This window comes from Electrophorus electricus, chromosome 14 (genome assembly GCF_013358815.1).
Source record: "Electrophorus electricus isolate fEleEle1 chromosome 14, fEleEle1.pri, whole genome shotgun sequence".
Lineage (NCBI taxonomy): Eukaryota > Metazoa > Chordata > Actinopteri > Gymnotiformes > Gymnotidae > Electrophorus > Electrophorus electricus.
Genome location: NC_049548.1, coordinates 18342575 through 18369921, shown reverse-complemented (window position 1 = coordinate 18369921; position 27347 = coordinate 18342575). Strand labels below are relative to the sequence as shown.

Genomic DNA, 27347 nt, shown 5'->3' with positions numbered 1-27347 from the left:
TATAGAAGTATGGGATGCGGTTCAAGCATTAAAGGAGGTACATGTTGCCTTTACTAAGAGGAAGGTTGGACAGAATGTGTTTGCTGTCCTTCAGCGGACAGTGTGAGACCGTAATTGTTTTGTCATGCTGAATTCCCCTTTCCAGGTGAAGAGGAGGGGAAAGAACACCACAAGACTGCAAAATCACTTGTGCACTTTGCATGAAATAAATGAACAAAGGTGGGCAGGACTGGTGTTCACAATGGAGAAATACAAGCAAAAATGTCACCCACAAGTGTCACTAATCAAAACATGCTGACAGTGTGCATGCGTGTGTGAACATGCATGTTCACTTATGTGTCTATAATCATTTTATGTGTCTTCTATAATGTTCCATTGTGTTGCCTGTTATTGAGGTTTGTGTGTGTGTGTGTGTGTGTGTGTGTGTGTGTGTGTGTGTGTGTGTGTGTGTGTGTGTGTGTGTGTGTGTGTGTGTGCATGTGGCATGTGCATGTGTGTTTGTGTGTATGAGTGTGTGCATGCATGTTTGTGCATGTATGAGTGTGTGCACGCGTGAGCATGTGCGTGTGTGTGTGTGTGTGTTTCTCACACATTACCCGCTTGCTTGACATTGTGGAATGCCCCCGGTGCAGACATCAACACTACACATGTCAGGCTAAACATTTTACCTTCTGATTAATAGCCTCACACTTCACCCAAAGCTTCATCAGCCTTGGACAATTCACATATGGGAAACATACTATACCGATGTCAAATTTCCGCAACTGGTCCCAGACCTGTCTGTTAAATAAAGGCAGTGGTAAACTCTCTGTCTTTACCGTTGTAGGCTTGTTCTTCAGTCTTGCTGTGGGGTAGACTGCACATAGGAAGGCAGGTTTGTGTGATAAGTTTAAGGAAGAAGACAGCACACAGAGGTCCAGAATCTCAGTCTAAAGATCTAATGTTACTGCTGCAGTAGTTAATGGGTGCATTACTATCTGTGTGTAGTACATAGTGTGTTATCTGAGTGTGGTACATAGTGTGGTATCTGTGTGTAGTGCATAGTGTGTTATTTGTGTGTAGTGCATAGTGTGTTATCTGAGTGTGGTACATAGTGTGTTATCTGTGTGTAGTGCATAGTGTGTTATCTGTGTGTGGTGCATAGTGTGTTATCTGAGTGTGGTACATAGTGTGGTATCTGTGTAGTACATAGTGTGTTATGAGTGTGGTACATAGTGTGGTATCTGTGTGTAGTGCATAGTGTCTTATTTGAGTGTGGTACATAGTGTGGTATTTGTGTGTAGTACTTAGTGTTTATGCTGACATGCCTCTCTGTCTTTCCTGTCTTATTGTTAGGTGTTATAATCAAACATAATCAAGCAGGTCAAATATCCTCTATACAGTAATCTTCTATCCATCATCAAGCAACATGTGCCTCATGTATTTAGAGTCTATTGATATCTGAGGCAGCAGCTAATTGCTATTTCCTTTAATTCCAGGGAAAAAAAGTCTGCAGAAGTGAGTCGTTACATATGAGCCTTTACACACATACAGAGTTGCAGTTGTTTTTATTAATTTTCTTGTTTTGATTACTTTGCTGTATTGAACCAGATGTATGAATTCTAGCAAATTCACAATTATATGATACAGTGTACATATAAGTAAATACAAGAGTCATTCAGAAATGCTCGGTTTTGTACATGGCCTTTTGTGTTTGTTTCTTACTCTGTGACAGCTGCCCTCAGATAATACCCACAATGCCCACCATCTTTGGCCTTTGTCATCCTTTTAATCGTGCTACTCTGTACAAGGCTTGTTTTGCTTGGTCCACCGATTTGGGGCCTCTTTTATGTCTGAAGGACAGAACCGCTTTGATTGTACCTTTAACATCCACTAAAGAGCTTTGGACTGATTGTCAGAAAGCAGTCTGCATTTTTATAGATCTCTTCCTATGAACAATATTCCCTGTATAAAGTTTCTCCAAGATCAGTCCAAACCCAAACTCAGTAATATCTACCACTGACTAATGTTATATTTAACATCCAAGTAGAACCAGACAGAAAAGAAACACAAGCCAAAACAAATATTAGCCTTTCTTGCACTTGGTAAAAAAGTTTGCAAACTGTTGGTCAGTGTGTCAGATCATTAAACATGGGGGACCGGGTCAGGTTCAAAGACTGGGATGGGATTGGATGCAGCGCTACCATGGAAACAACTTTGGCCTGGCAGTTCTCCAGAGTGCAGGCCATAACAGTAACACACCAAAAACAACAAGTAAATTATTTAAAAAAAAACACACAAACAGAACAAAACACAGACCTGACATTTCTCTCAGGCACTTGTGATACTGTATATTTACACTTTTAAGTGCTACATTCTAATCTGGTTTTTAAAAGCAAAAGAAGAAGAAATAAACATAGTACTTCTTGGTTAGAAAATTACAACCCCCCTCTTATAGAAAGGGATAACCACCTTCATTACAAGCAAGATATTTATAAAGTGAGTTTGTATATTATCCCAAAACTATATTCACACAAATCAGTTAAATTCAATGACATCTGACTTTATCCTGGGATTAAAGATGAAATTGTCTTCTAATATCTGACACAGTTATGGCAGAATACCACTGAAATTTATGTATCTGTAGGAATGTACTATATATTTAGTGTATACCATATGAATATGCATATGCACTCAATATTCAGAGCAAATCTTCCAACATTTAATCAATGAAAATGAACTAAGTAACACTGGTGGTTTTTGCAGTGATCTTTGGTAAATTGAAAAGTAAAATGTGATGGCTTGATGGCATATCATTTATCCAGAGGCACTGCTGTCAGTGATTAGAATCATCTTGTCTCTATTCCCTGATCCCAAGATTTATATGCAATTATTCCACTCTGTTCGATTGAACAAAGAATGAAAATTCTAAAATGTCTTGCTCAACTGACTATCCCCTTCAAACACTGTGTTCAGCCAGGTCTCCGAGTTCACATTCACATGTGACTTTGGAGCACACGGCACACGTAACGTGCAGTTGGTGGAGTATCGCACGTGTGTAGCCCTGAGAATTTACAGACACCCTGATAATTGTTTCTCGTTTCCACCTGTCCTTAGTGCCCCGCGGACCTTACCCGCACTGCCTTGTGCCCTCCTCGCACACGTTTGCCACCGTCAGACCCTCAGGAGCAGTTACCATCCCCCTTCCACACGTGTGCCACAGTTAGAACATCAGGAGCGGTTAACGTCACCCTTCCACACGTGGGCCATTGTTACATCATCAGGAGCGGTTAACGTCACCTTTCTACACGTGGGCCATTGTTACATCATCAGGAGCGGTTAACGTCACCCTTCCACACGTGGGCCATTGTTACATCATCAGGAGCGGTTAACGTCACCCTTCCACACGTGGGCCATTGTTACATCATCAGGAGCGGTTAAAGTCACCCTTCCACACGTGGGCCATTGTTACATCATCAGGAGCGGTTAACATCACCCTTCCACACGTGGGCCATTGTTACATCATCAGGAGCGGTTAACGTCACCCTTCTACATGCCTTTAAGCACTGCCGCTCTGCTTCAGTACAGACCTGTTTTCCATCAGAGGAGAAACCTGCCACACTCCACTCTCCTTGATTTGTATGTAGGTAGCCTGCTTCTTTGAAATTTATGTGTGTGTGTGTGTGTGTGTGTGTGTGTGTGTGTGTGTGTCAGTCCGTGTGTGCGCGTGTCTGTGTCTTTTGTGTCTGTGTGTGGCAAGTTTGTCATTTTCTATCTGGGTCACAGATGGTATGAATAAGCTCTTTCGTCATGGTGATGACCTTGGGCAGGTAGTGACCAGTATCAGTTTACCTTCCTGGTAAAAAACAAGAGACAGATAATAGTCTATCTGCCTCCTGCAAGACCACCAGTGTGTGTGTGACCACCAGGATGTCAAAAACTTCGGCTTTTTTCCAAGATGTTTTTACACTGCAGACAGTCTATTATATACCCAGCCACCTACAAAATCGTATACACTATAGTTGACAGACTCTTGGAAATACCCATGATAATGTAAATACTGAACATTTGTCTGATGACTGTTAAATGTGATGGTGTTATTGATAACAAAGGTTAGCAAGTTAGAAGCAATGCACTGTGGGTGATGGAGATGATATAGGAAGCCATTAGCATTAGCAGTCTGGCTCTCTGCCTCTTCACTTCTTCCTCTGTCAGAGACCCAGGATAACATAACCTCCAGGCAATAATGCCATTTACTGCGTATAGTCTGACATGGTACATCTATGTTTGGCATTCTTTACTAAATATACAACACCTCTTCCCACTGAATCTTCTGGAAGAAAAGATGGTTTTATCAGAAATGATGCTACTCGCGTGGGTAACTGAAGATGACACTTGACTTGTCGTAAACATCAAAGCTAAACAGACTAAAAAAGGGAATCAAAGGATTGTCTTATGTGACATCAAATATGATGTCAGAGGTGTGAGAAAGGAACTCACATACTGCCAGTAACATCTTATTCTTTTCACTGTCTGGGAAGTGATTTTTGTAGCACTCTAACTCAGAAAACTGTCAACAGAAAAAACAACCACGTATAAACAATTAGCTGAATAAAAAAGGAATGTGCACAGAAGACGGATCAAATGAGGATTTAACTTTAATGTTACAGTATTTTAGTATATATGAAGGTCGTCCTTTAGCAGTTAACAGACTCTTGGTAGCCTGGGTCCTGGAATCCACCATTGTGTGTGCTAGAACAGTAAAGTCTATTTTTGCTAACTCATTGTGTTGGTCTGTTTGTTTTACTTCACTTCTCTAGGTTAGGTTGTATTTGGCCAAGATATGACTACTGAGAAGATGTGAGTGGGTGCATTTTAGAGAGTCACGGGCACGTCACGGGCACGAGCATGTCTGTGTTTCAGAGAGTCACGGGCACAAGCGTGGCTGCGTTTCGGAGAACCACGGGCACGAGCGTGGCTGCGTTTCGGAGAACCACGGGCACGAGCGTGGCTGCGTTTCGGAGAACCACGGGCACGAGCGTGGCTGCGTTTCGGAGAGCCACGGGCACGAGCGTGGCTGCGTTTCGGAGAGCCACGGGCACGAGCGTGGCTGCGTTTCGGAGAGCCACGGGCACGAGCGTGGCTGCGTTTCGGAGAACCACGGGCACGAGCGTGGCTGCGTTTCGGAGAACCACGGGCACGAGCGTGGCTGTGCTCTGGAGATCCACGGGCATTCGGACAAAATGGGCTGCTTCAGATTTGCTGGCTTGTGTTGACAGCAGGCAACGAAAGCGTAAGTGACTGACAGGCAGACAGGCAGCTTCTGATTACAACACGGACGGTGGGTAATAGAGGCCAAAGATTTTAAACATGCAAAAAAAAAACAAAAAAAAAAACAGAAGTTGAAATACAGGAGTAACTGGGTAGTCTTGGTGCAGGTTAAAGAAGCTTGTGGCACATGGTGTTAACACTTTTGAAGTTAAATGATAATGATGTGTACCATACAGTGTGTCAGGATATATGGTAAGGGTGTGTTGTAGCAGTGGCTATGGCTTAGGAGCTTTATATGTGTGTGTGTGTGTGTGTGTGTTCACTCATACTGCAGAAGTGGCAGTTGGCTTGAGGAGAATGCTCTGAGCGATATCCTCTCGATTGATCTTACGCAGCGCGGTGCACAGCGCATCCACGCTCGCCGAATCCTGCCTCGCCCAATCAGAAAGCAGCGCCTGCACAGGCCGGCCCTCCTGCCTGAAGGAGGCGATGCGCTCCTCCTCGTAGCCCAGCAGCCCGGCCAGGCTGCACCAGTCGGTTTCTTGCGTGGAGCCCACCCCCTCCCCGCCGTGGGCGGGATTAAGAAGCCGCTCCACCTCCTCGCAGGTGTGCAGGGGCAGACTCAGGGCTGAGCCTCCATCAATTCTTATCACTGAGTAGGGGAAACAGAGAAAGAGAGACAGACAGAGACAGAAAGTCAGAGAGAGAGAGAGAGAGAGAGAGAGAGAGAGAGAGAGAGCGAGCGAGAGAGAGAGAGAGAGAGAGCGAGAGCGAGAGCGAGAGCGAGAGCGAGAGAGAGAGAGAGAATGTTTTTAAAAAGTTGCCAGTAAGTCAGGTCAGTTTAGGATCCTCCCCAATAGACCCACATGTCTCCAACTTTTGTGACCATGTTTGGTCATAGTTTATGTCAGATATGAAAAAAGACATGGCAACCAGGATAGAATCCATAAGAAATAGCTCCAATGTAAATAAGCACAAGGCATGTGTGTTCTGCAGTCAGCAGGATTTACCCAGTGGAGGCCACCAAAACAGCAAATGAATGCACAGGTTCAATTGAGGAGTGCAGATGCCACAGAATAAGTTCTGCAAACTGGTCCAACATCATTTTCAGGGCCTAAACTATGCTTCAGTCTGAAACTCCAGAGTGGACCCACACATCATATGGCCCTAAAGCTCTGGGCGACACTACCGTTTAAGACTGCAGGTAACATTTAGAATGAATGTGTAACTTGCTTGTTAGTAATATATAACCATTTATGATCTTTTCAGGCTGTGTTTCTTACTTGCTGTCTTGCGTTACAGCGTCTGAGCATACAGCATTGTTCAATTCAGCTCGGCTCTCATGTGTTTACATGAGAGTCTGATTGGTTGTTGATATACTGATCTGGCCATTAATGATTAATGACTGATTAATCGTCTGATTCATTGACTGAAGTGTGAAGTGAGTGTGTGTGTGTGTGTGTTTGTGCATGTGCATGTGCGTGCAGGCATGCGGGTGTGTGTATACCTGTGTGTGGCACCCCCTGGCCCTCCTGTAAGCTCTGGCTGTCCACTGAAATGCCACTGTCACTGTGCAGTTTCTCACCCTCAGGTGATGGGGTCTGACTCGGGTGACCAGCACCTGACCGGTTATTACCTTCCTGTTTGCTATGTTTGCAGCTGTTCCAGCTGAAGCACAATGAAACACAAACACACACACACACAGAGAGAGAGAGACAAACATGTGCACACTCAATATCAAACAATATTGTGATTATTGGATTAATGTGGATTAACATTAACATCCTCACCCCTGAACATCCTCACCCCTGAACATCCTCACCCCTGAACATCCTCTCCCTGAACACCATCACCCTGAACACCCTCACCCTAACATCCTCACTGTAGTGGCATTCTATGTGATTTGCTTCTGTTGTCCCGCCACACGTTAGAGTCAGTCAAACAAACACATCTTTGAAACGCACGACAAAATTTCCTTTTAGAAATCTTTACTGACAGAAAAAGAAAACCTTTAAGTTAAATTGCCTAGCGCACGTTTTGCCTAGCGCAGTGTTGCTTCCATAACAAAAACTGACTCATGAAAACTAATCAAGTTACATCTAATGAGAAATAATAAAGCAGTGACATCACACTTGACACTTGGTTCAAGTCTCCAAAACAGAAATGTTCCAACACTCATACGTGACCAACATCTGCATTCAATTCAATATAAATGAAATATAAATGCATAACAGATCAAATATTAAATTATCTATTTCCAATTGTTTTTAACTAACAATAAACAATCTCCTAGCCCTTAATTGGCTCTTACTGTCATGCAGCAAGACACTCATGGATGACAAAAGGCAAACAGTTTATTAACTTCACAGACAGTTCAGGAAATAATCTAGAAAGAAAGTTCAAGAGGCAAACAAATCCAAAGGGCAACTCCAGAATCAGAGTAGTCGAAAGCAAGGCAGTAAGACAGGGGTAAACAGGAGTATCGTGGGCAAGGCAGAACTCGTAAACGGACTACAAACAGAAATTGGTCAATACACAATTAAACAGTGGGTAAATATTCAATGCTCGGTATGCTCAGGTAACTAGATCTACGATATATATGAGGAAGCATGTAAGCAGCGTATATAAAGGTGATTGTAATGATGCACAGGTATGCTGGATTAGTACTCTGGGGATGATGATCTCCCCAGAGGCTTCTGGGAACTGTAGTTGGTGGTGGTTCCAGAGGGCTGCATGACACTTACACTCACCCTGAGTCTCCTCTTTAGGGTTACAGCCCCTCCCTCACAGAATCAATACGCTCTAACGCAACTGCCTCCCATTTCCTGCTCCTGCAGTAGAAGTGGGTCAAAGTCACACCCTCCACTTTTTCTTATTTAAATATTTAATGGCCCCGCCCACCACGGCTGCACCCTCTGCTCCAAGCCCCAGGGTGCCGTTAGGCAGGAGGAGAAGACTCATACAATATTAAAATGGGCAATATGTAGGAGCTAATGGAATAGAGGTGGCCAACACTACAGCAGGGAGCTCCTCGGCTAACCACTACAACCCGAGTCAGAGCTGAGTCAGAGGCACAGAGCCAGGGGGAACCAGATGACCTCGTTCAAAAATAGAGTGGTGTGTAACTAGCAAATATCTTCTGATTTTCTGGGCCGGGGTCAGAACGAGTCATAGGGGAGTCATAGGGGAGTCATAGGGGAATCATAGGGGAGTCAGAGGGGTTAGGGGCAAACATATTACTGTTCTTTGCATTACATTTATATATATACATATATATATATGTATATGTATGTATGTATGTATGTATGTGTGTGTGTGTGTGTGTGTGTGTGTGTGTGTGTGTGTATATATATATATAAAAAGAGAGAGAGAGAGAGAGTCTCCTTCAGCTTGAACTACTGCACTCAAAGAACACCCCCCTGCTCCTTCGCCTTCCTCACCGCTTGAAGACGACGAAGGCCACGAAGCCGAGCAGCACTGCAGGGACGATGGAGACGTAGACGGGCAAGAGGTTGTCGGCCAGGCCAACGCCCAGCTTCCTGGACTCAGGGTCGACGGTGGCCCCGCTTTCTACTGGTAAGCTCTCCGTGAGCCTGACCTCCACGGGCGGGTCCAGCGTGGAGTCCGTGAACGGGGGAGGTGAGGGCTCTACGGAGGTCATTGGTGAGACGGAGACATTCAGAAGGCTGAGGTCCACTGGAAGAGAGCAAAAGGAAACACTGTTATGCAAGATCTCGCTGGAGCACGCCGGAGTCTGGCTCACTGCCTTGGACTCCGGGTAATTCGCGTGGCCTGTGTATGCCAGGAGAAACGATTTGCTGTGGTTTTGTTTCATCGACGCCGTAGAAAAGGAAAACACTGCAGCCGAGTCACGGTACTGGCGAAGGCGTAGATAATAATTCAGTCACCTGTGCCGCTCCGAACGCTGAACTCTTCCAGTCTGGTATGTTTTTTTGCAATAACATAATACAAATCTGTGTAACAGGCCTCTTCTTTTTCCCCCTCAAGGTGTTAAAGATATTTGAAAAAAACGCTTCACAGAAGGTAGAAGATTAAATAGTGAAACAGTGTATTGCAACATAGGCAAGCAGACCAAGGCACATTCATTTAAACAGCGCTTTTCATACGCAGTGGCAATTCAAAGTGCTCCATAGACGCAGGGTAAACAGGGCCGGCACTAAGTGGTGAGTCTGCCCGTGTCTCCGTGGCTAAACATAACAGGAGAAGAGCTGGAAAATCTCTCCGTTTTATTTCCGTCTGCTGTGTTTAATCTCGGGGTAAAGTTATAGAGATGGACTCTAAATGAGCGGCTCCGAGCAGCGCTGTTCCCGGGGCGGTCTGAAAGGGGGATGTTATCACCAGACCCTCCTCGTTCAGGCCCAGCACTGTGGGGTGGAAATGCACGGCTCGCCGGCCGCCTGAGAAATGGCCCTGTGGATTGAATTAGGCATGATTCAATTGGGAGCTCTAATAAAGACACTTTGCTCTGAGTCAGACCTAATGGACAGTAAACTGGGGCGAAGGATGGAGGCGGGGCTAGAGGACAGCAGGCGACTCCCAGTGAGGCGGGACTGGCTTAAGGGCCCTTCCCACACAGGGGCTTTCCAGCTAGACAGATGGACGAACACATTGAGAATATCATCAGATAATCGGGCCATAGGGGGCAAATAGAGGCTCTAGGGTGTGTGTGTGTGTGTGTGCGCGTGTGTGTGGTCGAGGTGGATCAGGAAGGTTATAAATTAATAAAAGGGACCGGGTGTGACAGTTTATCCAGGACAAAGTAGAAAGAAAAGAGTAGCACATTTATTATATAGATTCAAATATGACAGCACACAAATACATACAAATCTGTATCCATAAATATGATTCTGTTCAGGGTTTAGCTAAGGAGCTTTCAGCGAGAGCATGCTTGCAAATAATCGGACGGTTCCCTTCACTGTCATGTAGTAATTACATGTTTCTTAGTAATGTTTCTTAGACATATGCAGCTGAACTGGTGGTCTCACAGGGAGCTGAGCAGGGAAACAGCCATTTTCAGATTACCTTCTGCTGGTGATTCACTTCATTTCATTTCATCCTTTTTCCACATTCCATTTGTTAAGCTAAGAATCGAGTTAACCTGCTTGGTTATGGGAAAAAGAAAGCCAAAAGCCTCTAAAGCTTGAGTCTGGCCAAGTTTCTCCTTTATTGGCAAACTGGGGCGGAGCTGAGGGTTCTGTTCACCCAGGCCTTTACGCTGTGCCCGCGTGTGTGCTTTATGTATCCCTTCTCCTTCTATCCACCCTTTACATTCAGCATATCAACACACACACAAACACACACACGTACAGTCTCTCAGTCCCAGGAGAAGGGACACCAGACTCCACCATGGACAGAAGGTCTTTATTGTCGAGCACAAAATACTCCCCCTTTTCTTTGCTTGCTCTATGTATCTGTGCCTCTCTATCTCTATCTCCCTCTCTCTATCTCTATCTCTATCTCTCTCTATCTCTATCTCTATCTCTCTCTCCTCCTCTCTCTCTCTCTCCCTCTGTCTCTCTTCCATTATCTTTCCATCCCATCTCTACTCTGTGCTGCTGTTACTCTCCTGTTGTGGGACTGACTCCTGCATCCCTCCATGCCTCCCTCCCTCCCTCTCTCTCTCCCTCCCTCCCTCTCTCCTCTCGGTCTGTACTGTAAAAGAGAGAGAGGGAGAGGTGGTGGCCTCAAGCTGCAGTAACTACATTCACTAAGTCAATGAAACCAACGCAAGTTGAGGAGGATTTCACAGCGCGTCCACATTCATATACACTGGTGGCAGAGAAGCAAACGATTTAAGGCGCTTGCATGTTTACACTTCAATTACAACTGAACATCCACCTCAAAGCCCAAAATAAAATGAAAGCAAGAATAAAGAAATCAATCCAAATCCAAAAAAGATGTTTTTCATGAGGATTTTGCCTTAGATTTCAAAGCTCACCTCTCTCTCTCTCTCTCTCTCTCTCTCTCTCTCTCTCTCTCTCTCTCTGTCTCTCTCTCTCTCTCTCTGTCTCTCTCTCTGTCTCGCTTTCTCGCTCCCTCCCCTACATGTGCACATGTGTCTCCGGTACACACCTCTCCAGATGTCTCATGTCAGTAAACCAGACAGCAGGAGTGGGAGTGGCCTGGTATTACCAGTCTAACCTCTCCAAACAGCCTCCTGTGGTGCAAAATCTCCCTGCCACATTATTGCTTACATAATATCACCTATAACTCTGAGTAGCAGCTGTTAACCAGGGAGACATACACGTCTGAACACCCCCGCAATTATTTTTAAATGAAACGTTCCCCTACATGTTTCTCTCTCTTTCTGTGTGTGTGTGTGTGTGTGTGTGTGTGTGTGTGTGCGTTGTGCATGTTTGTGCATGCGCACATTTGCGTGTGCTTGTCTGATGGCTCCCACAACACTTTGTCATACTGTGGAGGAGTTAGTGTGTGTGGGTGTGTCTGCATGTGTGCATGCGTATGTGCATGCATGTGTTGCGCATGTGTGCGCATATGTGTATGAGTGTGTGTGTGTGGGTGGACAGGGGGGTGTGGGTGTGGGTATATGCACATGTGCGTGTGGGTGTGTGAGACTGCTCTCTGCAGCAGAATGTGATAGTCACTCACAGAGGTCAGGCAGAGAAACCTGATAAGGCAGGAGGGAAACTCCATCTCTTCTATCGACTGCTCCTGTTGCTTTACATCCTACATCTGCTCCCTCTCTCTCCCTCCCTCTGTCCATAAAATTAATGTGTCTCCTTTTCATCTCAACCCTTCTTCTTCTCTTCCTCCTGATCTTCGTATAGATGTGCAATCTTGGCTCCCTGCACATGTAACAAATGCACAAACAAGCCGCAATCTGTATCACTAACACAATGAACAAAGCCTCCCCTTCAGCTGGTGCGCTAATGCTGAGCTGATGTCCTGGGATCAGACAGGGTGGTTATCTCCTCATATCTGGAGTCAGGAGCTGCCGGTTAGAAACCTGATCTCAGGTCAGCACTTTCAGTCTGCAGATTGAATCGGTGCTAATGTGGAAGGTTGACCCACGATAGCTACTTCCTATCAGTCACTGGACAGAAATTAACCCAGCTGCTTCCTGTCGAACGGCTCTGTTTAAACAGCTTGCCAAAACGTGGAATTCGAAACCTCTCCGAATTAAAAGGACTTGACGCATGGATGAATCCTGACTGAACAAGGCAGGAAATATTCAAGTTCTTTGCAACACAGAGACGCTGAGTTTTGGCTCAGGAGTCGAAAGGTTGTAGATCTGTATCTGCGTTTCAGAGACTTCACCCACTTGTTCTGCATTTTCTCTCAATGAAATGATCCACCCACTCTTCAAACCCCACCCCTCCCAAACCCCACCTCCAACATGGATCCCGCACCATCTCAGGATCCTACGCCATCCCTGCGCCACCCGGCAGTAAACCCACCACACAACCGCTAAACCCACAACCATTCATAAACCCAACAAGTTTTCCATTTGCATTTCCATTTCCATTTGCAAGAATGATTTTTTTCCAGATTTAGAGTCATAAGTCCATGCAGAATTAAATGAAATTCAGAGTCACTATAAAGCTGATTAATCCACCAAATGCTGCTCTTCTACAACTCTGCAGCAGTGATGTCAAATGCAAGCTGCTTTTCTCGCAGCCAAAGCCGAGACCCTCCCGATTCACAGGTCGCCGTGGGGACGATGCTGTGAGATAAGGGAACAGTTAGAAGCTATGCCGCTGTGAAAGGACTCTCTTGGTCGCCTCGTCTTGAAAGAACAGAGCAGAGCATTCCTTGGAAAGAAAGCTACATTCCACACTGGGAATTCCGCTGGACCTGCCGGGGTGATTGACAAGCGGATCCAGTGAAAAGCTTTCCCCAAGGGAGGAGGCGGACACACATAGGCCGTCACCCAGACAAGTTTAGGAGGCAGGAAACAGGGCCACACAAGCTAAACCGCACAGCCGGCCATCACCTCCGGAGATCGAGTGGAACGGCCCAGGAAAACGGATCCAGAATGGCGCCACAATTCCATCTTTGGCTACAGTGATGACGGAGTAGAAGCCGTCAATGATGCCTTAGAGACTGGCAAAGAGGAAGAGAAAGATAGAGCGAAGGAGAGAGAGGAAGAGAGGGGTGCATTATAAATCACCTCAAAATTATACCACAGATTATAGCACTCTGGCCACAAGGCAAGGAATTGTCTTAGGCAGAAGCCAAAGGTGAAAGGTCAGTTCTGGCCGTGATAACTCTATAGATGTCACACTGCGGAAGGTTGTCGTACAATATAGCTCTGTGTGTTCTCACATACACTCTTTCCTTTTGGCTATTGATGAGATAATTGTATGACAGTAAGGACATGGAATGCAAGAGACACACACACACACACACGCACGCACACACACACGCACGCACACACACTTAATCAGTTTAATCTCAAACAAGGCTTTCTGTTCAAACCTCTGACTCAGTAAACTGTTCTCATGCTAGAAGCTCAGTACAATCACCCATCGCTGGGGTAGGCTACTGCACATTAGCTTTGTATGTTGCCAGACGGTGGCCTAATGCTAGGTACAAGAGTCGCAGCTACGGCTGCGCGAAACGCACAGAAACACACAGAAACACACAGAAACACACAGAAACACACCACTGCGCTCGGGTTGCCAGGTGTTGCAATTGTGATTCAATTTAAACCCATCGCATGACATGGCTATAGCAGCACGCCCATGACTGGCTCTCACCAACGCTCTGAATGACTTTTGTGATCTTCACAATCAAATGTGTTTGTCATCAACTACGGTCAGAACTACACTGTAACGGTGTCTGTTTAGACAGCAATTGTGCAATGAATTTAATTAAAACAAGGTATTCTGGCTAGTCGATATTTGAAATTTGCCAGCTAAGATTAACTAAGATACCCAAAAGGTTTGCTGTCATACGGGGGAGTCATATTATTTAATCATGTTTCTTCATAGTTACTTTATAGTGCCGTTCTTAAATTGCACATGCTTTTTAGATTAGTGAGGAGTACATCCTCTGCTAATCAGAGCATGGAGTGTGATTTCAGACACAGCATGTGTGTTCTGGGTCTACTGTCTGTGGGGGTGAATAGTGCCAGAGGAGAACCTCCACCCAACCACCAGGTGCACTCTAGATTCCAGCCTTGTAAGTGTCCAGAGTTAACTGACCTTCAAACAGTATATTACCAGGATAATACCCTGTGTCTTATACTTTATTTATCTGTGAAATATTACTTGAATATCAATATGAAACTTGTATGCTGCCTGGACACTTTTTTAGGTTAAAACAACAAAGCATTTTTTCCAGTGTAAGTGGCAGTCCAGTAAAACACTGCTTAAATGCACCAATTTAAAGGTAACACCATCCTTTCAGTTACAGCACCTGTGTTTGAATGCAGCAAACTGCTTACTGAGCTGTCATCGAGTAACAGTGGAACTAAATGAGTATGGCTTCTTCCCAGTGTGGGTTGGGGAGTTCTACGTTGTAGGTGTAAAGTTTGTCATGTAAGAACCTGGCTGTTAAGGTGAGACAGATCCTGTGGTCTTCTTGGTTATAAACCCGCTATCCCTCTGGGTCAGCACACACACACACACACACACACACACACACACACACACACACACAGAGAGAGAGACAGAGAGAAAGAGAGAGAGAGAGAGAGAGAGAGAGAGAGAGAGAGAGAGAGAGACAGTAGATGCTCAGAAACTGATCCCTTTATTAATGAGATTACACATCACTTTCGCACTGCCTCATCCACTAAGCCAAATGTCTTCCGGGGTTTGAGCTGAAACACACACACTCACACACACAGAAACAGCTTTAATCTCCTGTTTCAGCGAGTGTGTTTGGGTCGAGATGGTTTCATTCCCGCAAGCTTCCTTCCCCTCAGTCTGGTTGGTGTGCGTGCGTGTGTGTGTGTGTGCGCGCGCGCGCGCGTGCTTGGATAGTCTGGTCAATGATGAGCTGGTTGCTGTGAGGTTTGAATAGTCTGATCAGTGATGAACTGCTCGGTGTGTGTTTGGATGGTCTGGTCAGTGATGAGCTACTCACTGTGTGTTTGGATGGTCTAGTCATTGATGCACTGCTGGAGCTGACACTGCTGATAAACTGATCTCTACAGTGTCTGCGCTTAACATGACAGCCTGCAAGCATCACACTGAATCCAACACGACACACTTAAACAATACTCTTAGGGTTAATCCAATATGACAGCTCCTGCCCCTGTTCTGATACGGCACATCCTCAGAAGACCGTAAAAAGGACTCATTAATGAAACCAACGCTAGTTTTGGGTATTTCATTACCCGGATGGGGAAACTGTTTATAACTGAAATCAGCCTAGACTCAACCTTCCGTTCTCTTCATTAAATCTCTACCTACAATAGCCTCCTATGACCTCTGACCTTTCACCTCTAGGCTGAGATCAGAATGAAGGGTCATACAGGGTCAGGGCCGCAATCTTGATGATCTGCTCTCAGATAAATGTCTCCAGCAGTGAAATCACACACAACACACACACAGAGTATATAAAGATCTTGGCTTGCTCATTGGGGCTTGGACATAGACATGAGTAAAGCTACTTTGTGACTATGACTGTTGTGAAATGCCCTATAATAAAGTAAATTGCCTTGACAGAGACATATCTCTGATATCCTAGTGTGTGTGTGTGTGTGTGTGTGTGAGTGTGTGTGTGAGTGTGTGTGTGTGTGTGTGTGTGTGTGAGTGTGTGTGTGTTTGCATGTGAACATGAGTGAGACATTCACACACGCACACATGCGCACACACACAGGAAGCAGCAGAGATACCAGTAATCATCACTCTCATGTATGTAAAGTGCAGAATCATTGCTGTCAGTATGTTTACAGTTTCCACCTGTCTGAGTCACACACAAACTCACTGGAGCTGGGAATGAAAAGTTAGCCTTCAAACTCTCAACAACAGGCTGCCAGTGGGACAGGATGTGACTCTGAGACAGGATGTTGGCAGAACCAATATCATATTGATACTTATATTAAGGAGAGGGGATAGAGGCTATTAGGTAATCACAGCGTACATGTGCAGTTATGAAGTGATTATTAACTTGGACTTTAACATTTGATCCCCATTTTCTGTTATTCACTGAGGACCGACACAGTTTCCTCATCCCAGGATGAACGCAGTGATGCTCCCCAAGCTAGCTCAGCAAACAAGCCAATTCATCAGAGGATCGTTTCACTGATATTGAAGCAACACATTCCTGCTTATTTTGTTTAGGTTACACATAATAAATCTGTTTAAGATCACATACCGAGATCTGAAATTAAGTGATTCTTTGGTTCTCTCTGACACAACGAGCCCTGTGTTAACCAACTTCACGCCTCTCAGACACGTACGCTGTGAGCAACCAGCGGCCAAATTCGTGAGAACACACTCCTCGTTTGTCATTTGCCATTGCCTTGTCTTCCAGTGGTGTTTTTCAGAAAGGGACTCACTAGCCCGGGGCCTCACAAGACCTCCGGGTCCGAAGCACACTGACACAAACAAGTTTTGCGGAGCGATGGATACGTCTAACCCCACTTCCACTCTGATCATATCCTCCAGCTATTCAGCCAGCGGGTGCCCATGTAGTTTCTACCAGGGGCGGCAGCGCCCCTGCATAATGGCATCGGGTTCAGAAAAGGCGTGTGGCTGGATGAGCTGAATGGCACGGAATCCGCTTCTCACGCGCCCTAGTAGCCGCGGGCACTGTGTGTGAAATATCAGCCAGGCTCACAAGGCACGTGTGCTGCCCCGGCCCATGCCAGCCTGTGCCAGGAAACACAGGGAGGGATTGATGAGAGAGAGGGCCGGGGTCAGACGGCAGCCGCGGATGGACACGACCCCCCGACCAGCGACCTTTAAGGGTGCCCGGGAAGCGGCCGGACGGTGCAGCGTCTGTACACTGATGCATGGCTTCTGCACATTCGGCACATTCTTCAACGTGCTTCTCCGAGGCAGAGCAGAAAGCCGAGCTCCACAGACACTTTGTCTGACCCTCAGGGCCAACGACAATGTCTGCCTTTTCTCTGCAAGTTTTATGAGGTTTGCAAGCCTTTCTTCTACCCCCCCTCCCTCCACACACACACACACACACACACTCATTTCTGTTCATCTATAAAGGCCTTCTCCATGTTTTTCTCCCTCTCTGCTGACACCCTGTTCAATTCCTCTTTTTGTTCTCCTCTTCTTTTTCTCATTTGCATCTCACCCCTCTTCTTTTGAACATTTCTTGTCTCAACGCTCTCGCTCCAGCTCGATTAATTCATCTCGTTTCCCCGCCTTGTCTTCTTTGGTCTCCTTTTCCCTACCATTCGCTCCCCCAGTTCTACTTTTTTTTTAAAGTTCTGTCCCACCATCTCTCCTCAGCTTTTCTATCCACCTCTCTCTCACTTACACCCCCCCCGAGTTGCTCAACCCGCTGAGCCCTGCCCCAATACCCTCTAGCTTTGCCCGCCACCCTCTAAGGCTTGCTCTCCACCCGCACTCCGGCGGCCCCCACCTTTGCAGATGGTGTCGCTGACGGAGGTGCAGGCCTGGAGCTGTCCCTCCTCCTCGCAGGTCGTGCAGGGCAGGCATGGGTCGAGGGCGCTCTCTTCGTCTGAGAAGGTGTCGTCCATGCAGACCTCGCACATGGTGTCGAAGTTGTGCTTGCACTGCAGCAGCACACCCTGGCCCACCCCGCACATGGTGCATGCCTCGCAGCGCAACGTCACCAGCGACAGGTAGTAGCCGTAGTCGCACACGCACACCGCGTCGTTGGCATCCGTGCACGGGGTCTCCATGCGCAGCAGATCCTCGCAGACTGTACATGGCATGCAGCGCTCGGTGTGGCTGTAGATCTCTGAGAACGTCTCGCCTGGAGGAGAGGTGGAGAAAAGGACAGAGAGTGAGAGAGATGGTGAGGGCGAGGGGGAGGGAGAGAGAGATCTTAACAGTTTCCTTTTTCAATGACTCTAAAGTTTCCAGTTTCCTAGTTTATTGTTTGTTAATGTTCAAATTCTCTAATCCTATAAAAATGACACATATTGCATTATTTCTCAAGGCAGTAAACACTGAACAGAACTGAGAGAAACAGAGATGGGCAGAGAGATGGAGACAAGTAAGGAAAAGTATCCTGTAATCACCCACAGGACAGTTCAGGACTGTCCCGCACAGTCAGGACCACACCCACAGATATTTACCTCAGAACTGTTCATCCCAACACAGCTGGAGAAAGTGATTGCTGATTATTATTATTATTATTATTATTATTATTATTATTATTATTATTATTATCATTATCATTATTGTTGTTGTTGTTATTATTATTAAGAAGAAGAAGAAGAAGAATATTATTATTCATAATAATAATAGGATGTTTTGTTACTGTAACAAGAGAGAGAAAAATTCTGCTGGAGATTCTAATATTTATCAATATTTCAATTTCGTACATCACAAGGGTTTTTTTGTTTGGTTTTGTTTTTATGGAACAGAATAGGGTATCAGGGCTACAAAAAACCAAAATATGATTTCAATACTGCATCATGTAACTGAATTCAAAGGGCAGAGGGATCTAACACTAAATTATGCAAGAGGTTGTTGAGTGTGCGTGCGTGCGTGTGTGTGTGTGTGTGTGCGCGCGAGAGTGTGTGTGCAGCACATGCACATTACGGCTTGCGTGATTCCCTGGTGTTTCATGCTCTCTGGCTTGCTAATAGACTCAGTGATGATAGGTAAGTGCCTGCTATTGGGGCTCACAATGCTGGGCTTGATTTAGATGCCAGAGATGGGGGAGGGGCCAGGGGAGGGTCCTGCGCGTTTCCTGTTGAGCGAAGCCACTCATCCACTCACGCACGCCCCTCCTTCTCTACCTCCCTCCCTTTCTTATTGCTCTTTTTTTTTCTGTTTGTCCTCTCCTCCTTCCTCACTTCAAGAGCCATTACGATAATGCAGGTCATCAATAATGCACGCCAATGCATCATATCAGAGAGACAGCAGTGTGTGTGCATGCGTGTGTGTGCCATTGTCGGGACACATTAGAGGGTAGTGTTCTGTAAATGACTTGTGCTTGTCAAACGTACTTAAAAGGGAAGGTAATCTGGCAGCAAGGGACACCAATAATGTATTTTTAAGAGTGTGTGCTTCTGCATTCAGTACGTCTGCATTCATTACGGCTGTACTCAGTACGTCTGCAGTCAGTACATCTGTTCTGTATTTGAAAAGAAGGGTGGATAATAAACATAGTATTACAAGAAGTTGTGTGTGTACATGTCTGCATGTTCCAGAGCTTTATTACTTTACTAATAATGCACGTTTGTGTTACTGATGCACTTACCCACATTGCTGTGGCGTTAAACTGCTTTGTTGTGGGGAAGAGCCATCGCGCGTGCGCATGTGCGTGTTGGGAGGGGGTTGTGTATGTGTGTATGCCTGTGTGTGCATGTGCGCGTGTTTTATCTCCCCCGGCATGAGACCAGTACTCTCTGCAATAAGACCAGTTCACTCAGTAGTGCGACCAGTACTCTTTGCAGTCTAAAGCAATGTCAGTATCTCCTGATCTAAACTACTGACATTGCGATGTAAAGGACAGATGAGATCCGACTCCATTTGCAACACTGTACTGCCTTCAAATGTTAAACAAAAGCGAAGTCTGAAACGGGTTTATTTGAGGATCTTAATCGTCACGCACTTCAAAAGCCCTCAGATATGGATCATGCATGCAGGTTTCTCCTACACCATGTCTGAATCACTATGTATGAAACAATATGTCTAAAACACTACGTCTGAAACACTGTAAAACTCAATGTCTGAACTAAAATGTGTGAAACACTATGAAACACTACATCTGAAACACTGTCTAAAACACTATGCCCAAAAGACTGTCTCAAACACTGTCTAAAACATTGCATAAACACTATGTCTGAAACACTATATGCTACCTCTCCTATGTCTAAAATGCTTCCAGGACTGTAAAGGAAGCCCTAAGTGCTAGTTGCAGGTCACATGTTTTAGGTTCCCCTGGAACCACACTGTGGTTAGAAGTTTGTCATTTTAACCAGTTTGTCCAACCTGCGGCTAGACCAAATTCCACAGTGTGATCTCTTTAAACTCAAGCTCCAGGCAATGGCGTTTTTATAAATAACCCTGAGAGCAAAAAGATGCTGAAGCAGGACTCAGGCATGAAGCCTGTCTACCACCGTGCTACGCTGGAATCTGCACAGGAAAAGTCCAAAAAGTCACAGAGGTATGCAGAAAGAGAAGTGGACAGGAGGTGGGGGAGACCAGCTTGTGTACCATTGTTTCGGTATATTCTGACCATGGGGCAGGGAACTGCAAAGGGGTGCGATCAGAGCAAGCAGCTACAGCCCACATACCTCGCTCATACTCTTGTTAAATTCTCTTAAGCACTGTTTTATGAATCATAATATCAGTGTGAAGGTGGCAGGAGCAGCTTTTGGGCTTTCGAGTAAAATGGTTTTCCTTCAAGCGAAACATGACCCTGGATGCTGAAAGTGTGCTAACATGATGTGATGACGCTCCACCACAGTGTGTTCATATGGACTTTGTGTTTGAGATGCTCAAATGCTGTGTGTGTATATGAATTTCTATATGAATTTATTTGTGTAAATTAACATGTAGAAAATATTTGTTCAACCTTTATTGATGTGATTTATTGTGATTGTTAACATGCATGGAAAAGTAATGTTATCTAGTGAGGACCTACAGGGGAAGAAAATGTGTTGTAAGCATCTGAGATTAAATTGTTTTCTCAAAATATGTTCCTAGAGTTTTAAGTTTAATGTTTATCTGGCCAGAAAAGTTTTTAACTAAGGAGGTAAATATAGGTTAAGAGAAAAATTAACTTACCTGTGATTATTTTTGTAGAGAGTTCCCTCCATGTTGTCTTGGAGGCAAAATAAAATATAGTGTGTGTTAAAGGGGACTTTTATGGGGAATTTTTCTGCCCAAAAGACAGGAAGTGATATCATCTAATTTCCTGTTTTTCCTATAAAGTTTTCAGAGGGAAAATTCAGAAGAGTGGTGTTTTGAATTGGATTGATACTGGAGAATTTTTCATTGCTGAATTTTTTTTTTTCCTTGAACTTGTAAATATTGAATTTTACTTTTTGTGAATATTTTTGTTTGTTTTTAGGATATGGATTTTCTTTTGCAATGGGAGCCAATAAACACCTTGTCTTTTGTATCTCACTTGGAGTGCACCCATGTGTCTTTTCTTCTGGGCCATTACAAGTGGTGTCAGAACTGTTACTGTTACACACAAATTGTTGCCATAAATAGTTTTGGGTAAATCACAAGGAGTATCAGAATCTTTTTGGTGGGATAGTGACATTTGAAAAAGTAGGATAGGATCCTGAGAAGCAAGGGAATGACAGACAGCCCAAGAAAGGATTCCAGTCCCAGTGGGTCAGCACAGTCATCAGATGCATCACTCGCATCACTCAAGGAGCTGACAGAGATGCTCCAGGAGCTAGAGACGAGAGAATGGAGCGAGAAGCTGTGAGACACGGAGACAGAGATGCTCCAGGAGCTCATGAGGAGCTAGAGACGAGAGAATGGAGCGAGAAGCTGTGAGACACGGAGACAGAGATGCTCCAGGAGCTCATGAGGAGCTAGAGACGAGAGAATGGAGCGAGAAGCTGTGAGACACGGAGACAGAGATGCTCCAGGAGCTCATGAGGAGCTAGAGACGAGAGAATGGAGCGAGAAGCTGTGAGACACGGAGACAGAGATGCTCCAGGAGCTCATGAGGAGCTAGAGACGAGAGAATGGAGCGAGAAGCTGTGAGACACGGAGACAGAGATGCTCCAGGAGCTCATGAGGAGCTAGAGACGAGAGAATGGAGCGAGAAGCTGTGAGACACGGAGACAGAGATGCTCCAGGAGCTCATGAGGAGCTAGAGACGAGAGAATGGAGCGAGAAGCTGTGAGACACGGAGACAGAGATGGAGGAGCCTTCAGCACCAGATCCGACAGTTGCAGCAGCAGGTGGACCAGCACGAACAGCATGAGGAAGATGCCATAGAAGAAGTTAGTGATTAGAAAGGAGGTGATGAGGACCAAAGAGTAGCACTGGGCATCAGAGAGCCAAAACTGCATCCCTTAAGTCCAGATGTTGACATTGAGCACTTACTGGCAACTTTTGATCGGATTGCTAAAGTCTCCCGCTGGCACAAGGAAGACTGGGCTATTCAGCTTGTTCCCCTACTTACAGGAAAAGCCCAACATGCATATGTGGCCATGGACATTGATCATGAAGAGGAATATGAAAAAGTCAAGGTGGCTATAATAGCCAAATATGAAATTACACAGGACACGTATCACCAAAGGTTTCGTTCACTAGCCCTTTATCTGGGAAAAACCTATGGGAGCTGTATGTCCAAAGAAGTTATTCTACAAGTGGATCAGACCTGAGCAAGTCAGTGAAGGAGACATGGTCCTGGAGTAATGTGTTCAGATAATGAACTCAGACCTGGAGGTTTGGATCAGAGACCGTACACCCCAAGACAGCAGAGGAGGCAACACGGCTGGTTGAAGTCTTCATCTCTGCCAGGAGGGGTCAAGGTCCCAGCTACTTCAGCCACAGACAGAACTCCAGATGTAAGTCTGTGCGGGGTGATGGGGGTCTTGGTGATGCCAATAGCAGGACCAGGTGTCACTACTGTGGAGAACTTGGGTACATTAAGCCCAACTGTCAATGCAGGAAAAACAAGCCTACTTTTGTTGTGTACAGTGCCTAGACTACAGTCTAAAGTCATAACTGGAAAGGACATAGGCCGCATAGTGTCAGTGCTAGTAAACGGTCAACAAGAAAATGCTTTGATTGATACAGGCAGCACTCGGGCTTTAGTGAGGGAACGTCTGGTTCCAAGAGAGTCTGGTTCCAAGACTGGAATGAGAGCAAAATAAAGGAAAGTTGTGTACATGGAGATAAAAAAAACTACCACACTTCTGAAGTCTACTTGACAGTAGATACTTGACAAATATTTCTCCTGACTGTACTGGTTGCAGCCCAGTTACCATATACAGTAGTTTTAGGAGAGGATATCCAAGTGGTAGTAGATCTGCTCTCTAAAACTTAACAGTGCAAGGTAATGACAAGAACACAAAGTGTTCAATACATCCTACCAGAATTACCTTATAATGACCCTGAGTCCACTAAGCCAGTTAAGCCTAAAGCACAGAGAAGCAGGGAGAGGTTCCTGAAGTCAGTCCTATCTGAGGAGGCTCCACTAATGCCTGAAACCCCAGTAGATCCCCCATAACATCAGATATTGCCACACTGCAGAGTCAGGATACAACTTTACAACTATGGTTTAATAAATTGAGGTTTATGGCATAAAGCAAAGGAGCACAGGGTTAAATGAAGAGGCTTATATTTTAAAGGAGGGAATTTTATACTAGTGTAAAGGTGAAACTGAGCTGCTGGTTGTCCCAGCCTCAAAGAGGTTAACAGTAATGAAGCTTGGTCATTCCATACCCTCGGCAGGGTATCTAGGCAAGCATAAAACTCTGTCTTGCATAGGTGCACATTACATATGTACAAAAATGTACACAGATGTTGCAGAATTTTGTAAGATGTAGTGAATGCCAATTGACATCAAGCAAATCAGTTCCCACAACACATCTCTACCCACTACCTATAATTGAGACCCTGTTTGAGAGGATAGGTATGGACATAGTGGGCCCTTAAAAAGAAGCAAGACAGGGAACTTTATTTTTTTTTGTATGTGTTTACGCCACATGTTACCTGAATGTTTTCCTGTTGCGCGCATTCAAGGCTAGACAGGTGGCTAATGCTCTCATGCATCTGTCTGCAAGAGTAGGTCTCCCTTGGGAGATTTTAACAGATCATAGCACAAACCTTTTGTCTAGATTGCTGAAGAGGTGTATAAACTGTTATGCATGCATGACATTAAGACATCGCCCTATCATCCTCAGACAGATGGTTTAGCTGAAAGATTCATCCAGACCCTCAAAGCAATGCTTCACAGACTCGCACTGACTGGTTCCAGGGGCTCCCCCATCTTCTTTTTGCATAGAGAGAGGTACTACAGGCATCTACAGGGTTTTCTCCATTTGAGTTACTCTATGTACATCAAGAAGAGCCTAAGGCCACCGAAGAGAATGTGGGCAAGAGATGTTGTTGCGTATGTGGTAAAGAGGAGAGAAAAGCTGGAGGAGATGACAGCACTGGCTCATGAGCATTTGTGGGACTCACAGAGCAGTCAGAGGGCCTCGTATGATCATAAAGCCCAAACTAGAGTTTCAGCAGGAAACAGGAAGTGTTACTCCTGCTGCCTACCAGTGAGAGCAAGCTCCTGTCAAAATGGCATGGGCCTTACAAAATCACCAGAAAGGTGGGGCCTGTCACTTATGAATGGTACATGCCAGAGCATGAAACACAGAAGTTCCATGTTAACCAGCTGAAGGAGTATTGCAGAGGGACTGGAAGAGTACAGCAACTAATGCTCAACAGGAGCATGCCAGAAGCTCGCTAGAAGTGCTACAAAGTCCCAGAAAGACTCCTATCTATGTTACTTGTGGAGTTGGACCTTATGAGGGAAATGGCAGTGATTGAACCCTCAAGCAGTGAGTGGTGCAGCCCAATAGGATATTACAAAGGATGTTACAATGTATTTTTGCATAGATTTGATCTAGATTACTTTCCAAGTTTGACCCATACCCAATGCCTAGGGTTGATGATATGCTTGAAAGACTGGGCAGGGCCAGGTATATTACCACCAATTATCTATGCAAGGGTTACTGGCAGGTACTTTTAACCCCAGAATCAAAGGAACTAACTGCTTTCAGAACACCATATGGCATGTTCCAGTTTACAGTTATACCATTTTGCCTCCAAGGGGCACCAGAAATATTTCATAGGATAATGGACAAAGTCCTGAAAGGTACAGTGGACTACACAGCGGCATACTTGGATGACATGGCCATTTTCAGCAACACCTGGCAGGATCAGCTGTCACATCTCCAGGAGCTTCTTTATCAAATCCAAGCAGCTGGTTTATCCATTAACTCACAGAAACATACCATTGCTCAGAATCAGATTGAGTATTTAGGATGTGTGTTAGGTAATGGACTGGTATGACCACAGGTAAGTGGCAATTCAATCCTTTTCTAGGCCAACCACAAAAATAAGAGTCTGATCCTTCCTTGGGCTAGTTTGTTGGTATCGGAAATTTATACCACAGTTCTCCACCAGAGCAGCAGCCCTGAGTGAGAAGACATTTGAGGACCTAAAGGACCTGAAGGGGTGCTTTGTGAGGACAGTGTTACAATGTCCTGATTTTACAAAGCCTTTTATCCTGCAAAACAGATGCTTCAGGTGTTGGACTGGGGGCAGTGCTGTTTCAGGAAGATGGGGACAGATGGAGACCATTAGACCAAGAGACCATTCATCAGTCAGAAACTCTTTCCTTGGGAGACCCAGTATGCCACAATTGAGAAGGAGTGTTTGCCTGTGAAATGGGCTGTTGACTCTTGGGTATTAACTTCTAGACAGATATTTTGAACTAGAGACAGATGACTGAGCTTTTATGTGCTTAAACAAAATGAGACTCGAATGGGCAAATGGGAGAATCACCGAATGGTATCTGTCTCTACAACCGTTTAAATATTCTGTTAAATACAGGACTGGTGCTTCCAATGCAGTGGCAGACTCACTATTAAGAACCCAAAAGACAGGAAGTCATTCTAATTTCCTGTTTTTTCCTATATAAATTCAGAAGAGTTGTATTTTGAATTTGATTGATACTGGAGAATTTATGATTGCTGGAATTTTCCTTTTTGTGAATATTTGTGTTTGTTTTGAGGAGATATGGTTTTTCTTTTGCACTGGAGCACTGGGAGCCAATAAACACCTGTTCTTTTGTATACCACTTGGCGCGTACCCATGTGTCTTTTCTGCCACACCATTACACATAACAAACAGAATCAGATCCTACAGACTACAGACAGCACAGAGTACACTGGGTACAAATAGCACAGCTCCCGTCATGTTCTACATTTTTACATCACATCCTTCTGTTTTTCACCCTCTCCATAAGCACCATGGGAACGGTTGCTGCTGGGTAACCCTTCCCTTTGGTCCGGCCTTGCTGTCTGCTGGGCCACGTCAGGTGGTTGAGCGCATAATTGCTACAGCTAAATAATGGGGGTGGGACTCTCTGCTGGGCAGAGGGGCGATTGATGGCAGTGAGGCTATGGATGATTGGCCAGGGTGCGGGAGCTATGGATGATTGGCAGGGGTGCGGGAGCTATGGATGATTGGCCAGGGTGCGGGAGCTATGGATGATTGGCAGGGGTGCGGGAGCTATGGATGATTGGCCAGGGTGCGGGAGCTATGGATGATTGGCAGGGGTGAGGTTTCTGTGACAGTATGGGTGGAGGTGTATCCGCAGGCTGATTTATGTAGTGTGATGTTGTGAAAATACACGCTTTGTTTTTCTGCTACACGCTTTTTAAAAAAGTGCAGATGCATAAAAGAGGTCAATGTTTGGATCCACACCCGGATCCGGAACAGCTCTCGCACAACTCCCACCACTTCCTCACTCGTGTGGAAGGCAGCCAATGAAGACAGCCCCTCCGCCTCTCAGACATGAAATGGGGTTTCACGCATTTCCGGCTCATTCCATTTACAGCCGCAAGTGGCCAAAATCATTCCAAAATCATTCCAAATGATCTGTCAGCACTGCTCTGGGCGTTCTGTCAGGTCCCATCTGCCAAAGCCCTTCCTCTTTACCGGCTAATGACCTTTCCTAGCTGGAAGAGCCCACAGTTCCCCCACTGTTCCCACAAGAGAGGGGGAAAGGGAGAGGGAGGGAGCAGAGGATAGAAAGTTAGGGGGGAAGAGGGAGTCGCAGAAGATGGGATAAGAGAGGAAGTGCTTAGGAAATGGCATTTTAAATAACACTTCATTATGTAGTGCCAGGATTCACCACTATTCATGATCATGTGTGCATGTGCGTGCACGGGGGGGGGGGTGTGAGTGAGTGAGTGAGTGAGTGAGTGAGTGAGTGAGTGAGAGTGAGTGAGTGAGAGTGAG

At 45.4% G+C, this 27347-nt stretch overlaps 1 protein-coding gene across 1 annotated transcript in view; it reads right to left on the bottom strand.

Moving 5' to 3' along the window:
* Positions 1 to 1530: 1530 nt before the first annotated feature.
* The window catches only part of ngfrb (nerve growth factor receptor b), a 32283-nt gene continuing 6466 nt past the window's right edge, over positions 1531 to 27347 (bottom strand). The window contains exons 3-6 of the mRNA XM_035533431.1: positions 17788 to 18144; positions 8691 to 8946; positions 6758 to 6918; positions 1531 to 5902 (exon numbers count right to left, since the gene is read on the bottom strand). Of these exons, the coding sequence (XP_035389324.1) occupies positions 5574 to 5902; positions 6758 to 6918; positions 8691 to 8946; positions 17788 to 18144 (1103 nt within the window). The 3' untranslated portion in view covers positions 1531 to 5573. The remainder of the gene's footprint in view (positions 5903 to 6757; positions 6919 to 8690; positions 8947 to 17787; positions 18145 to 27347) is intronic.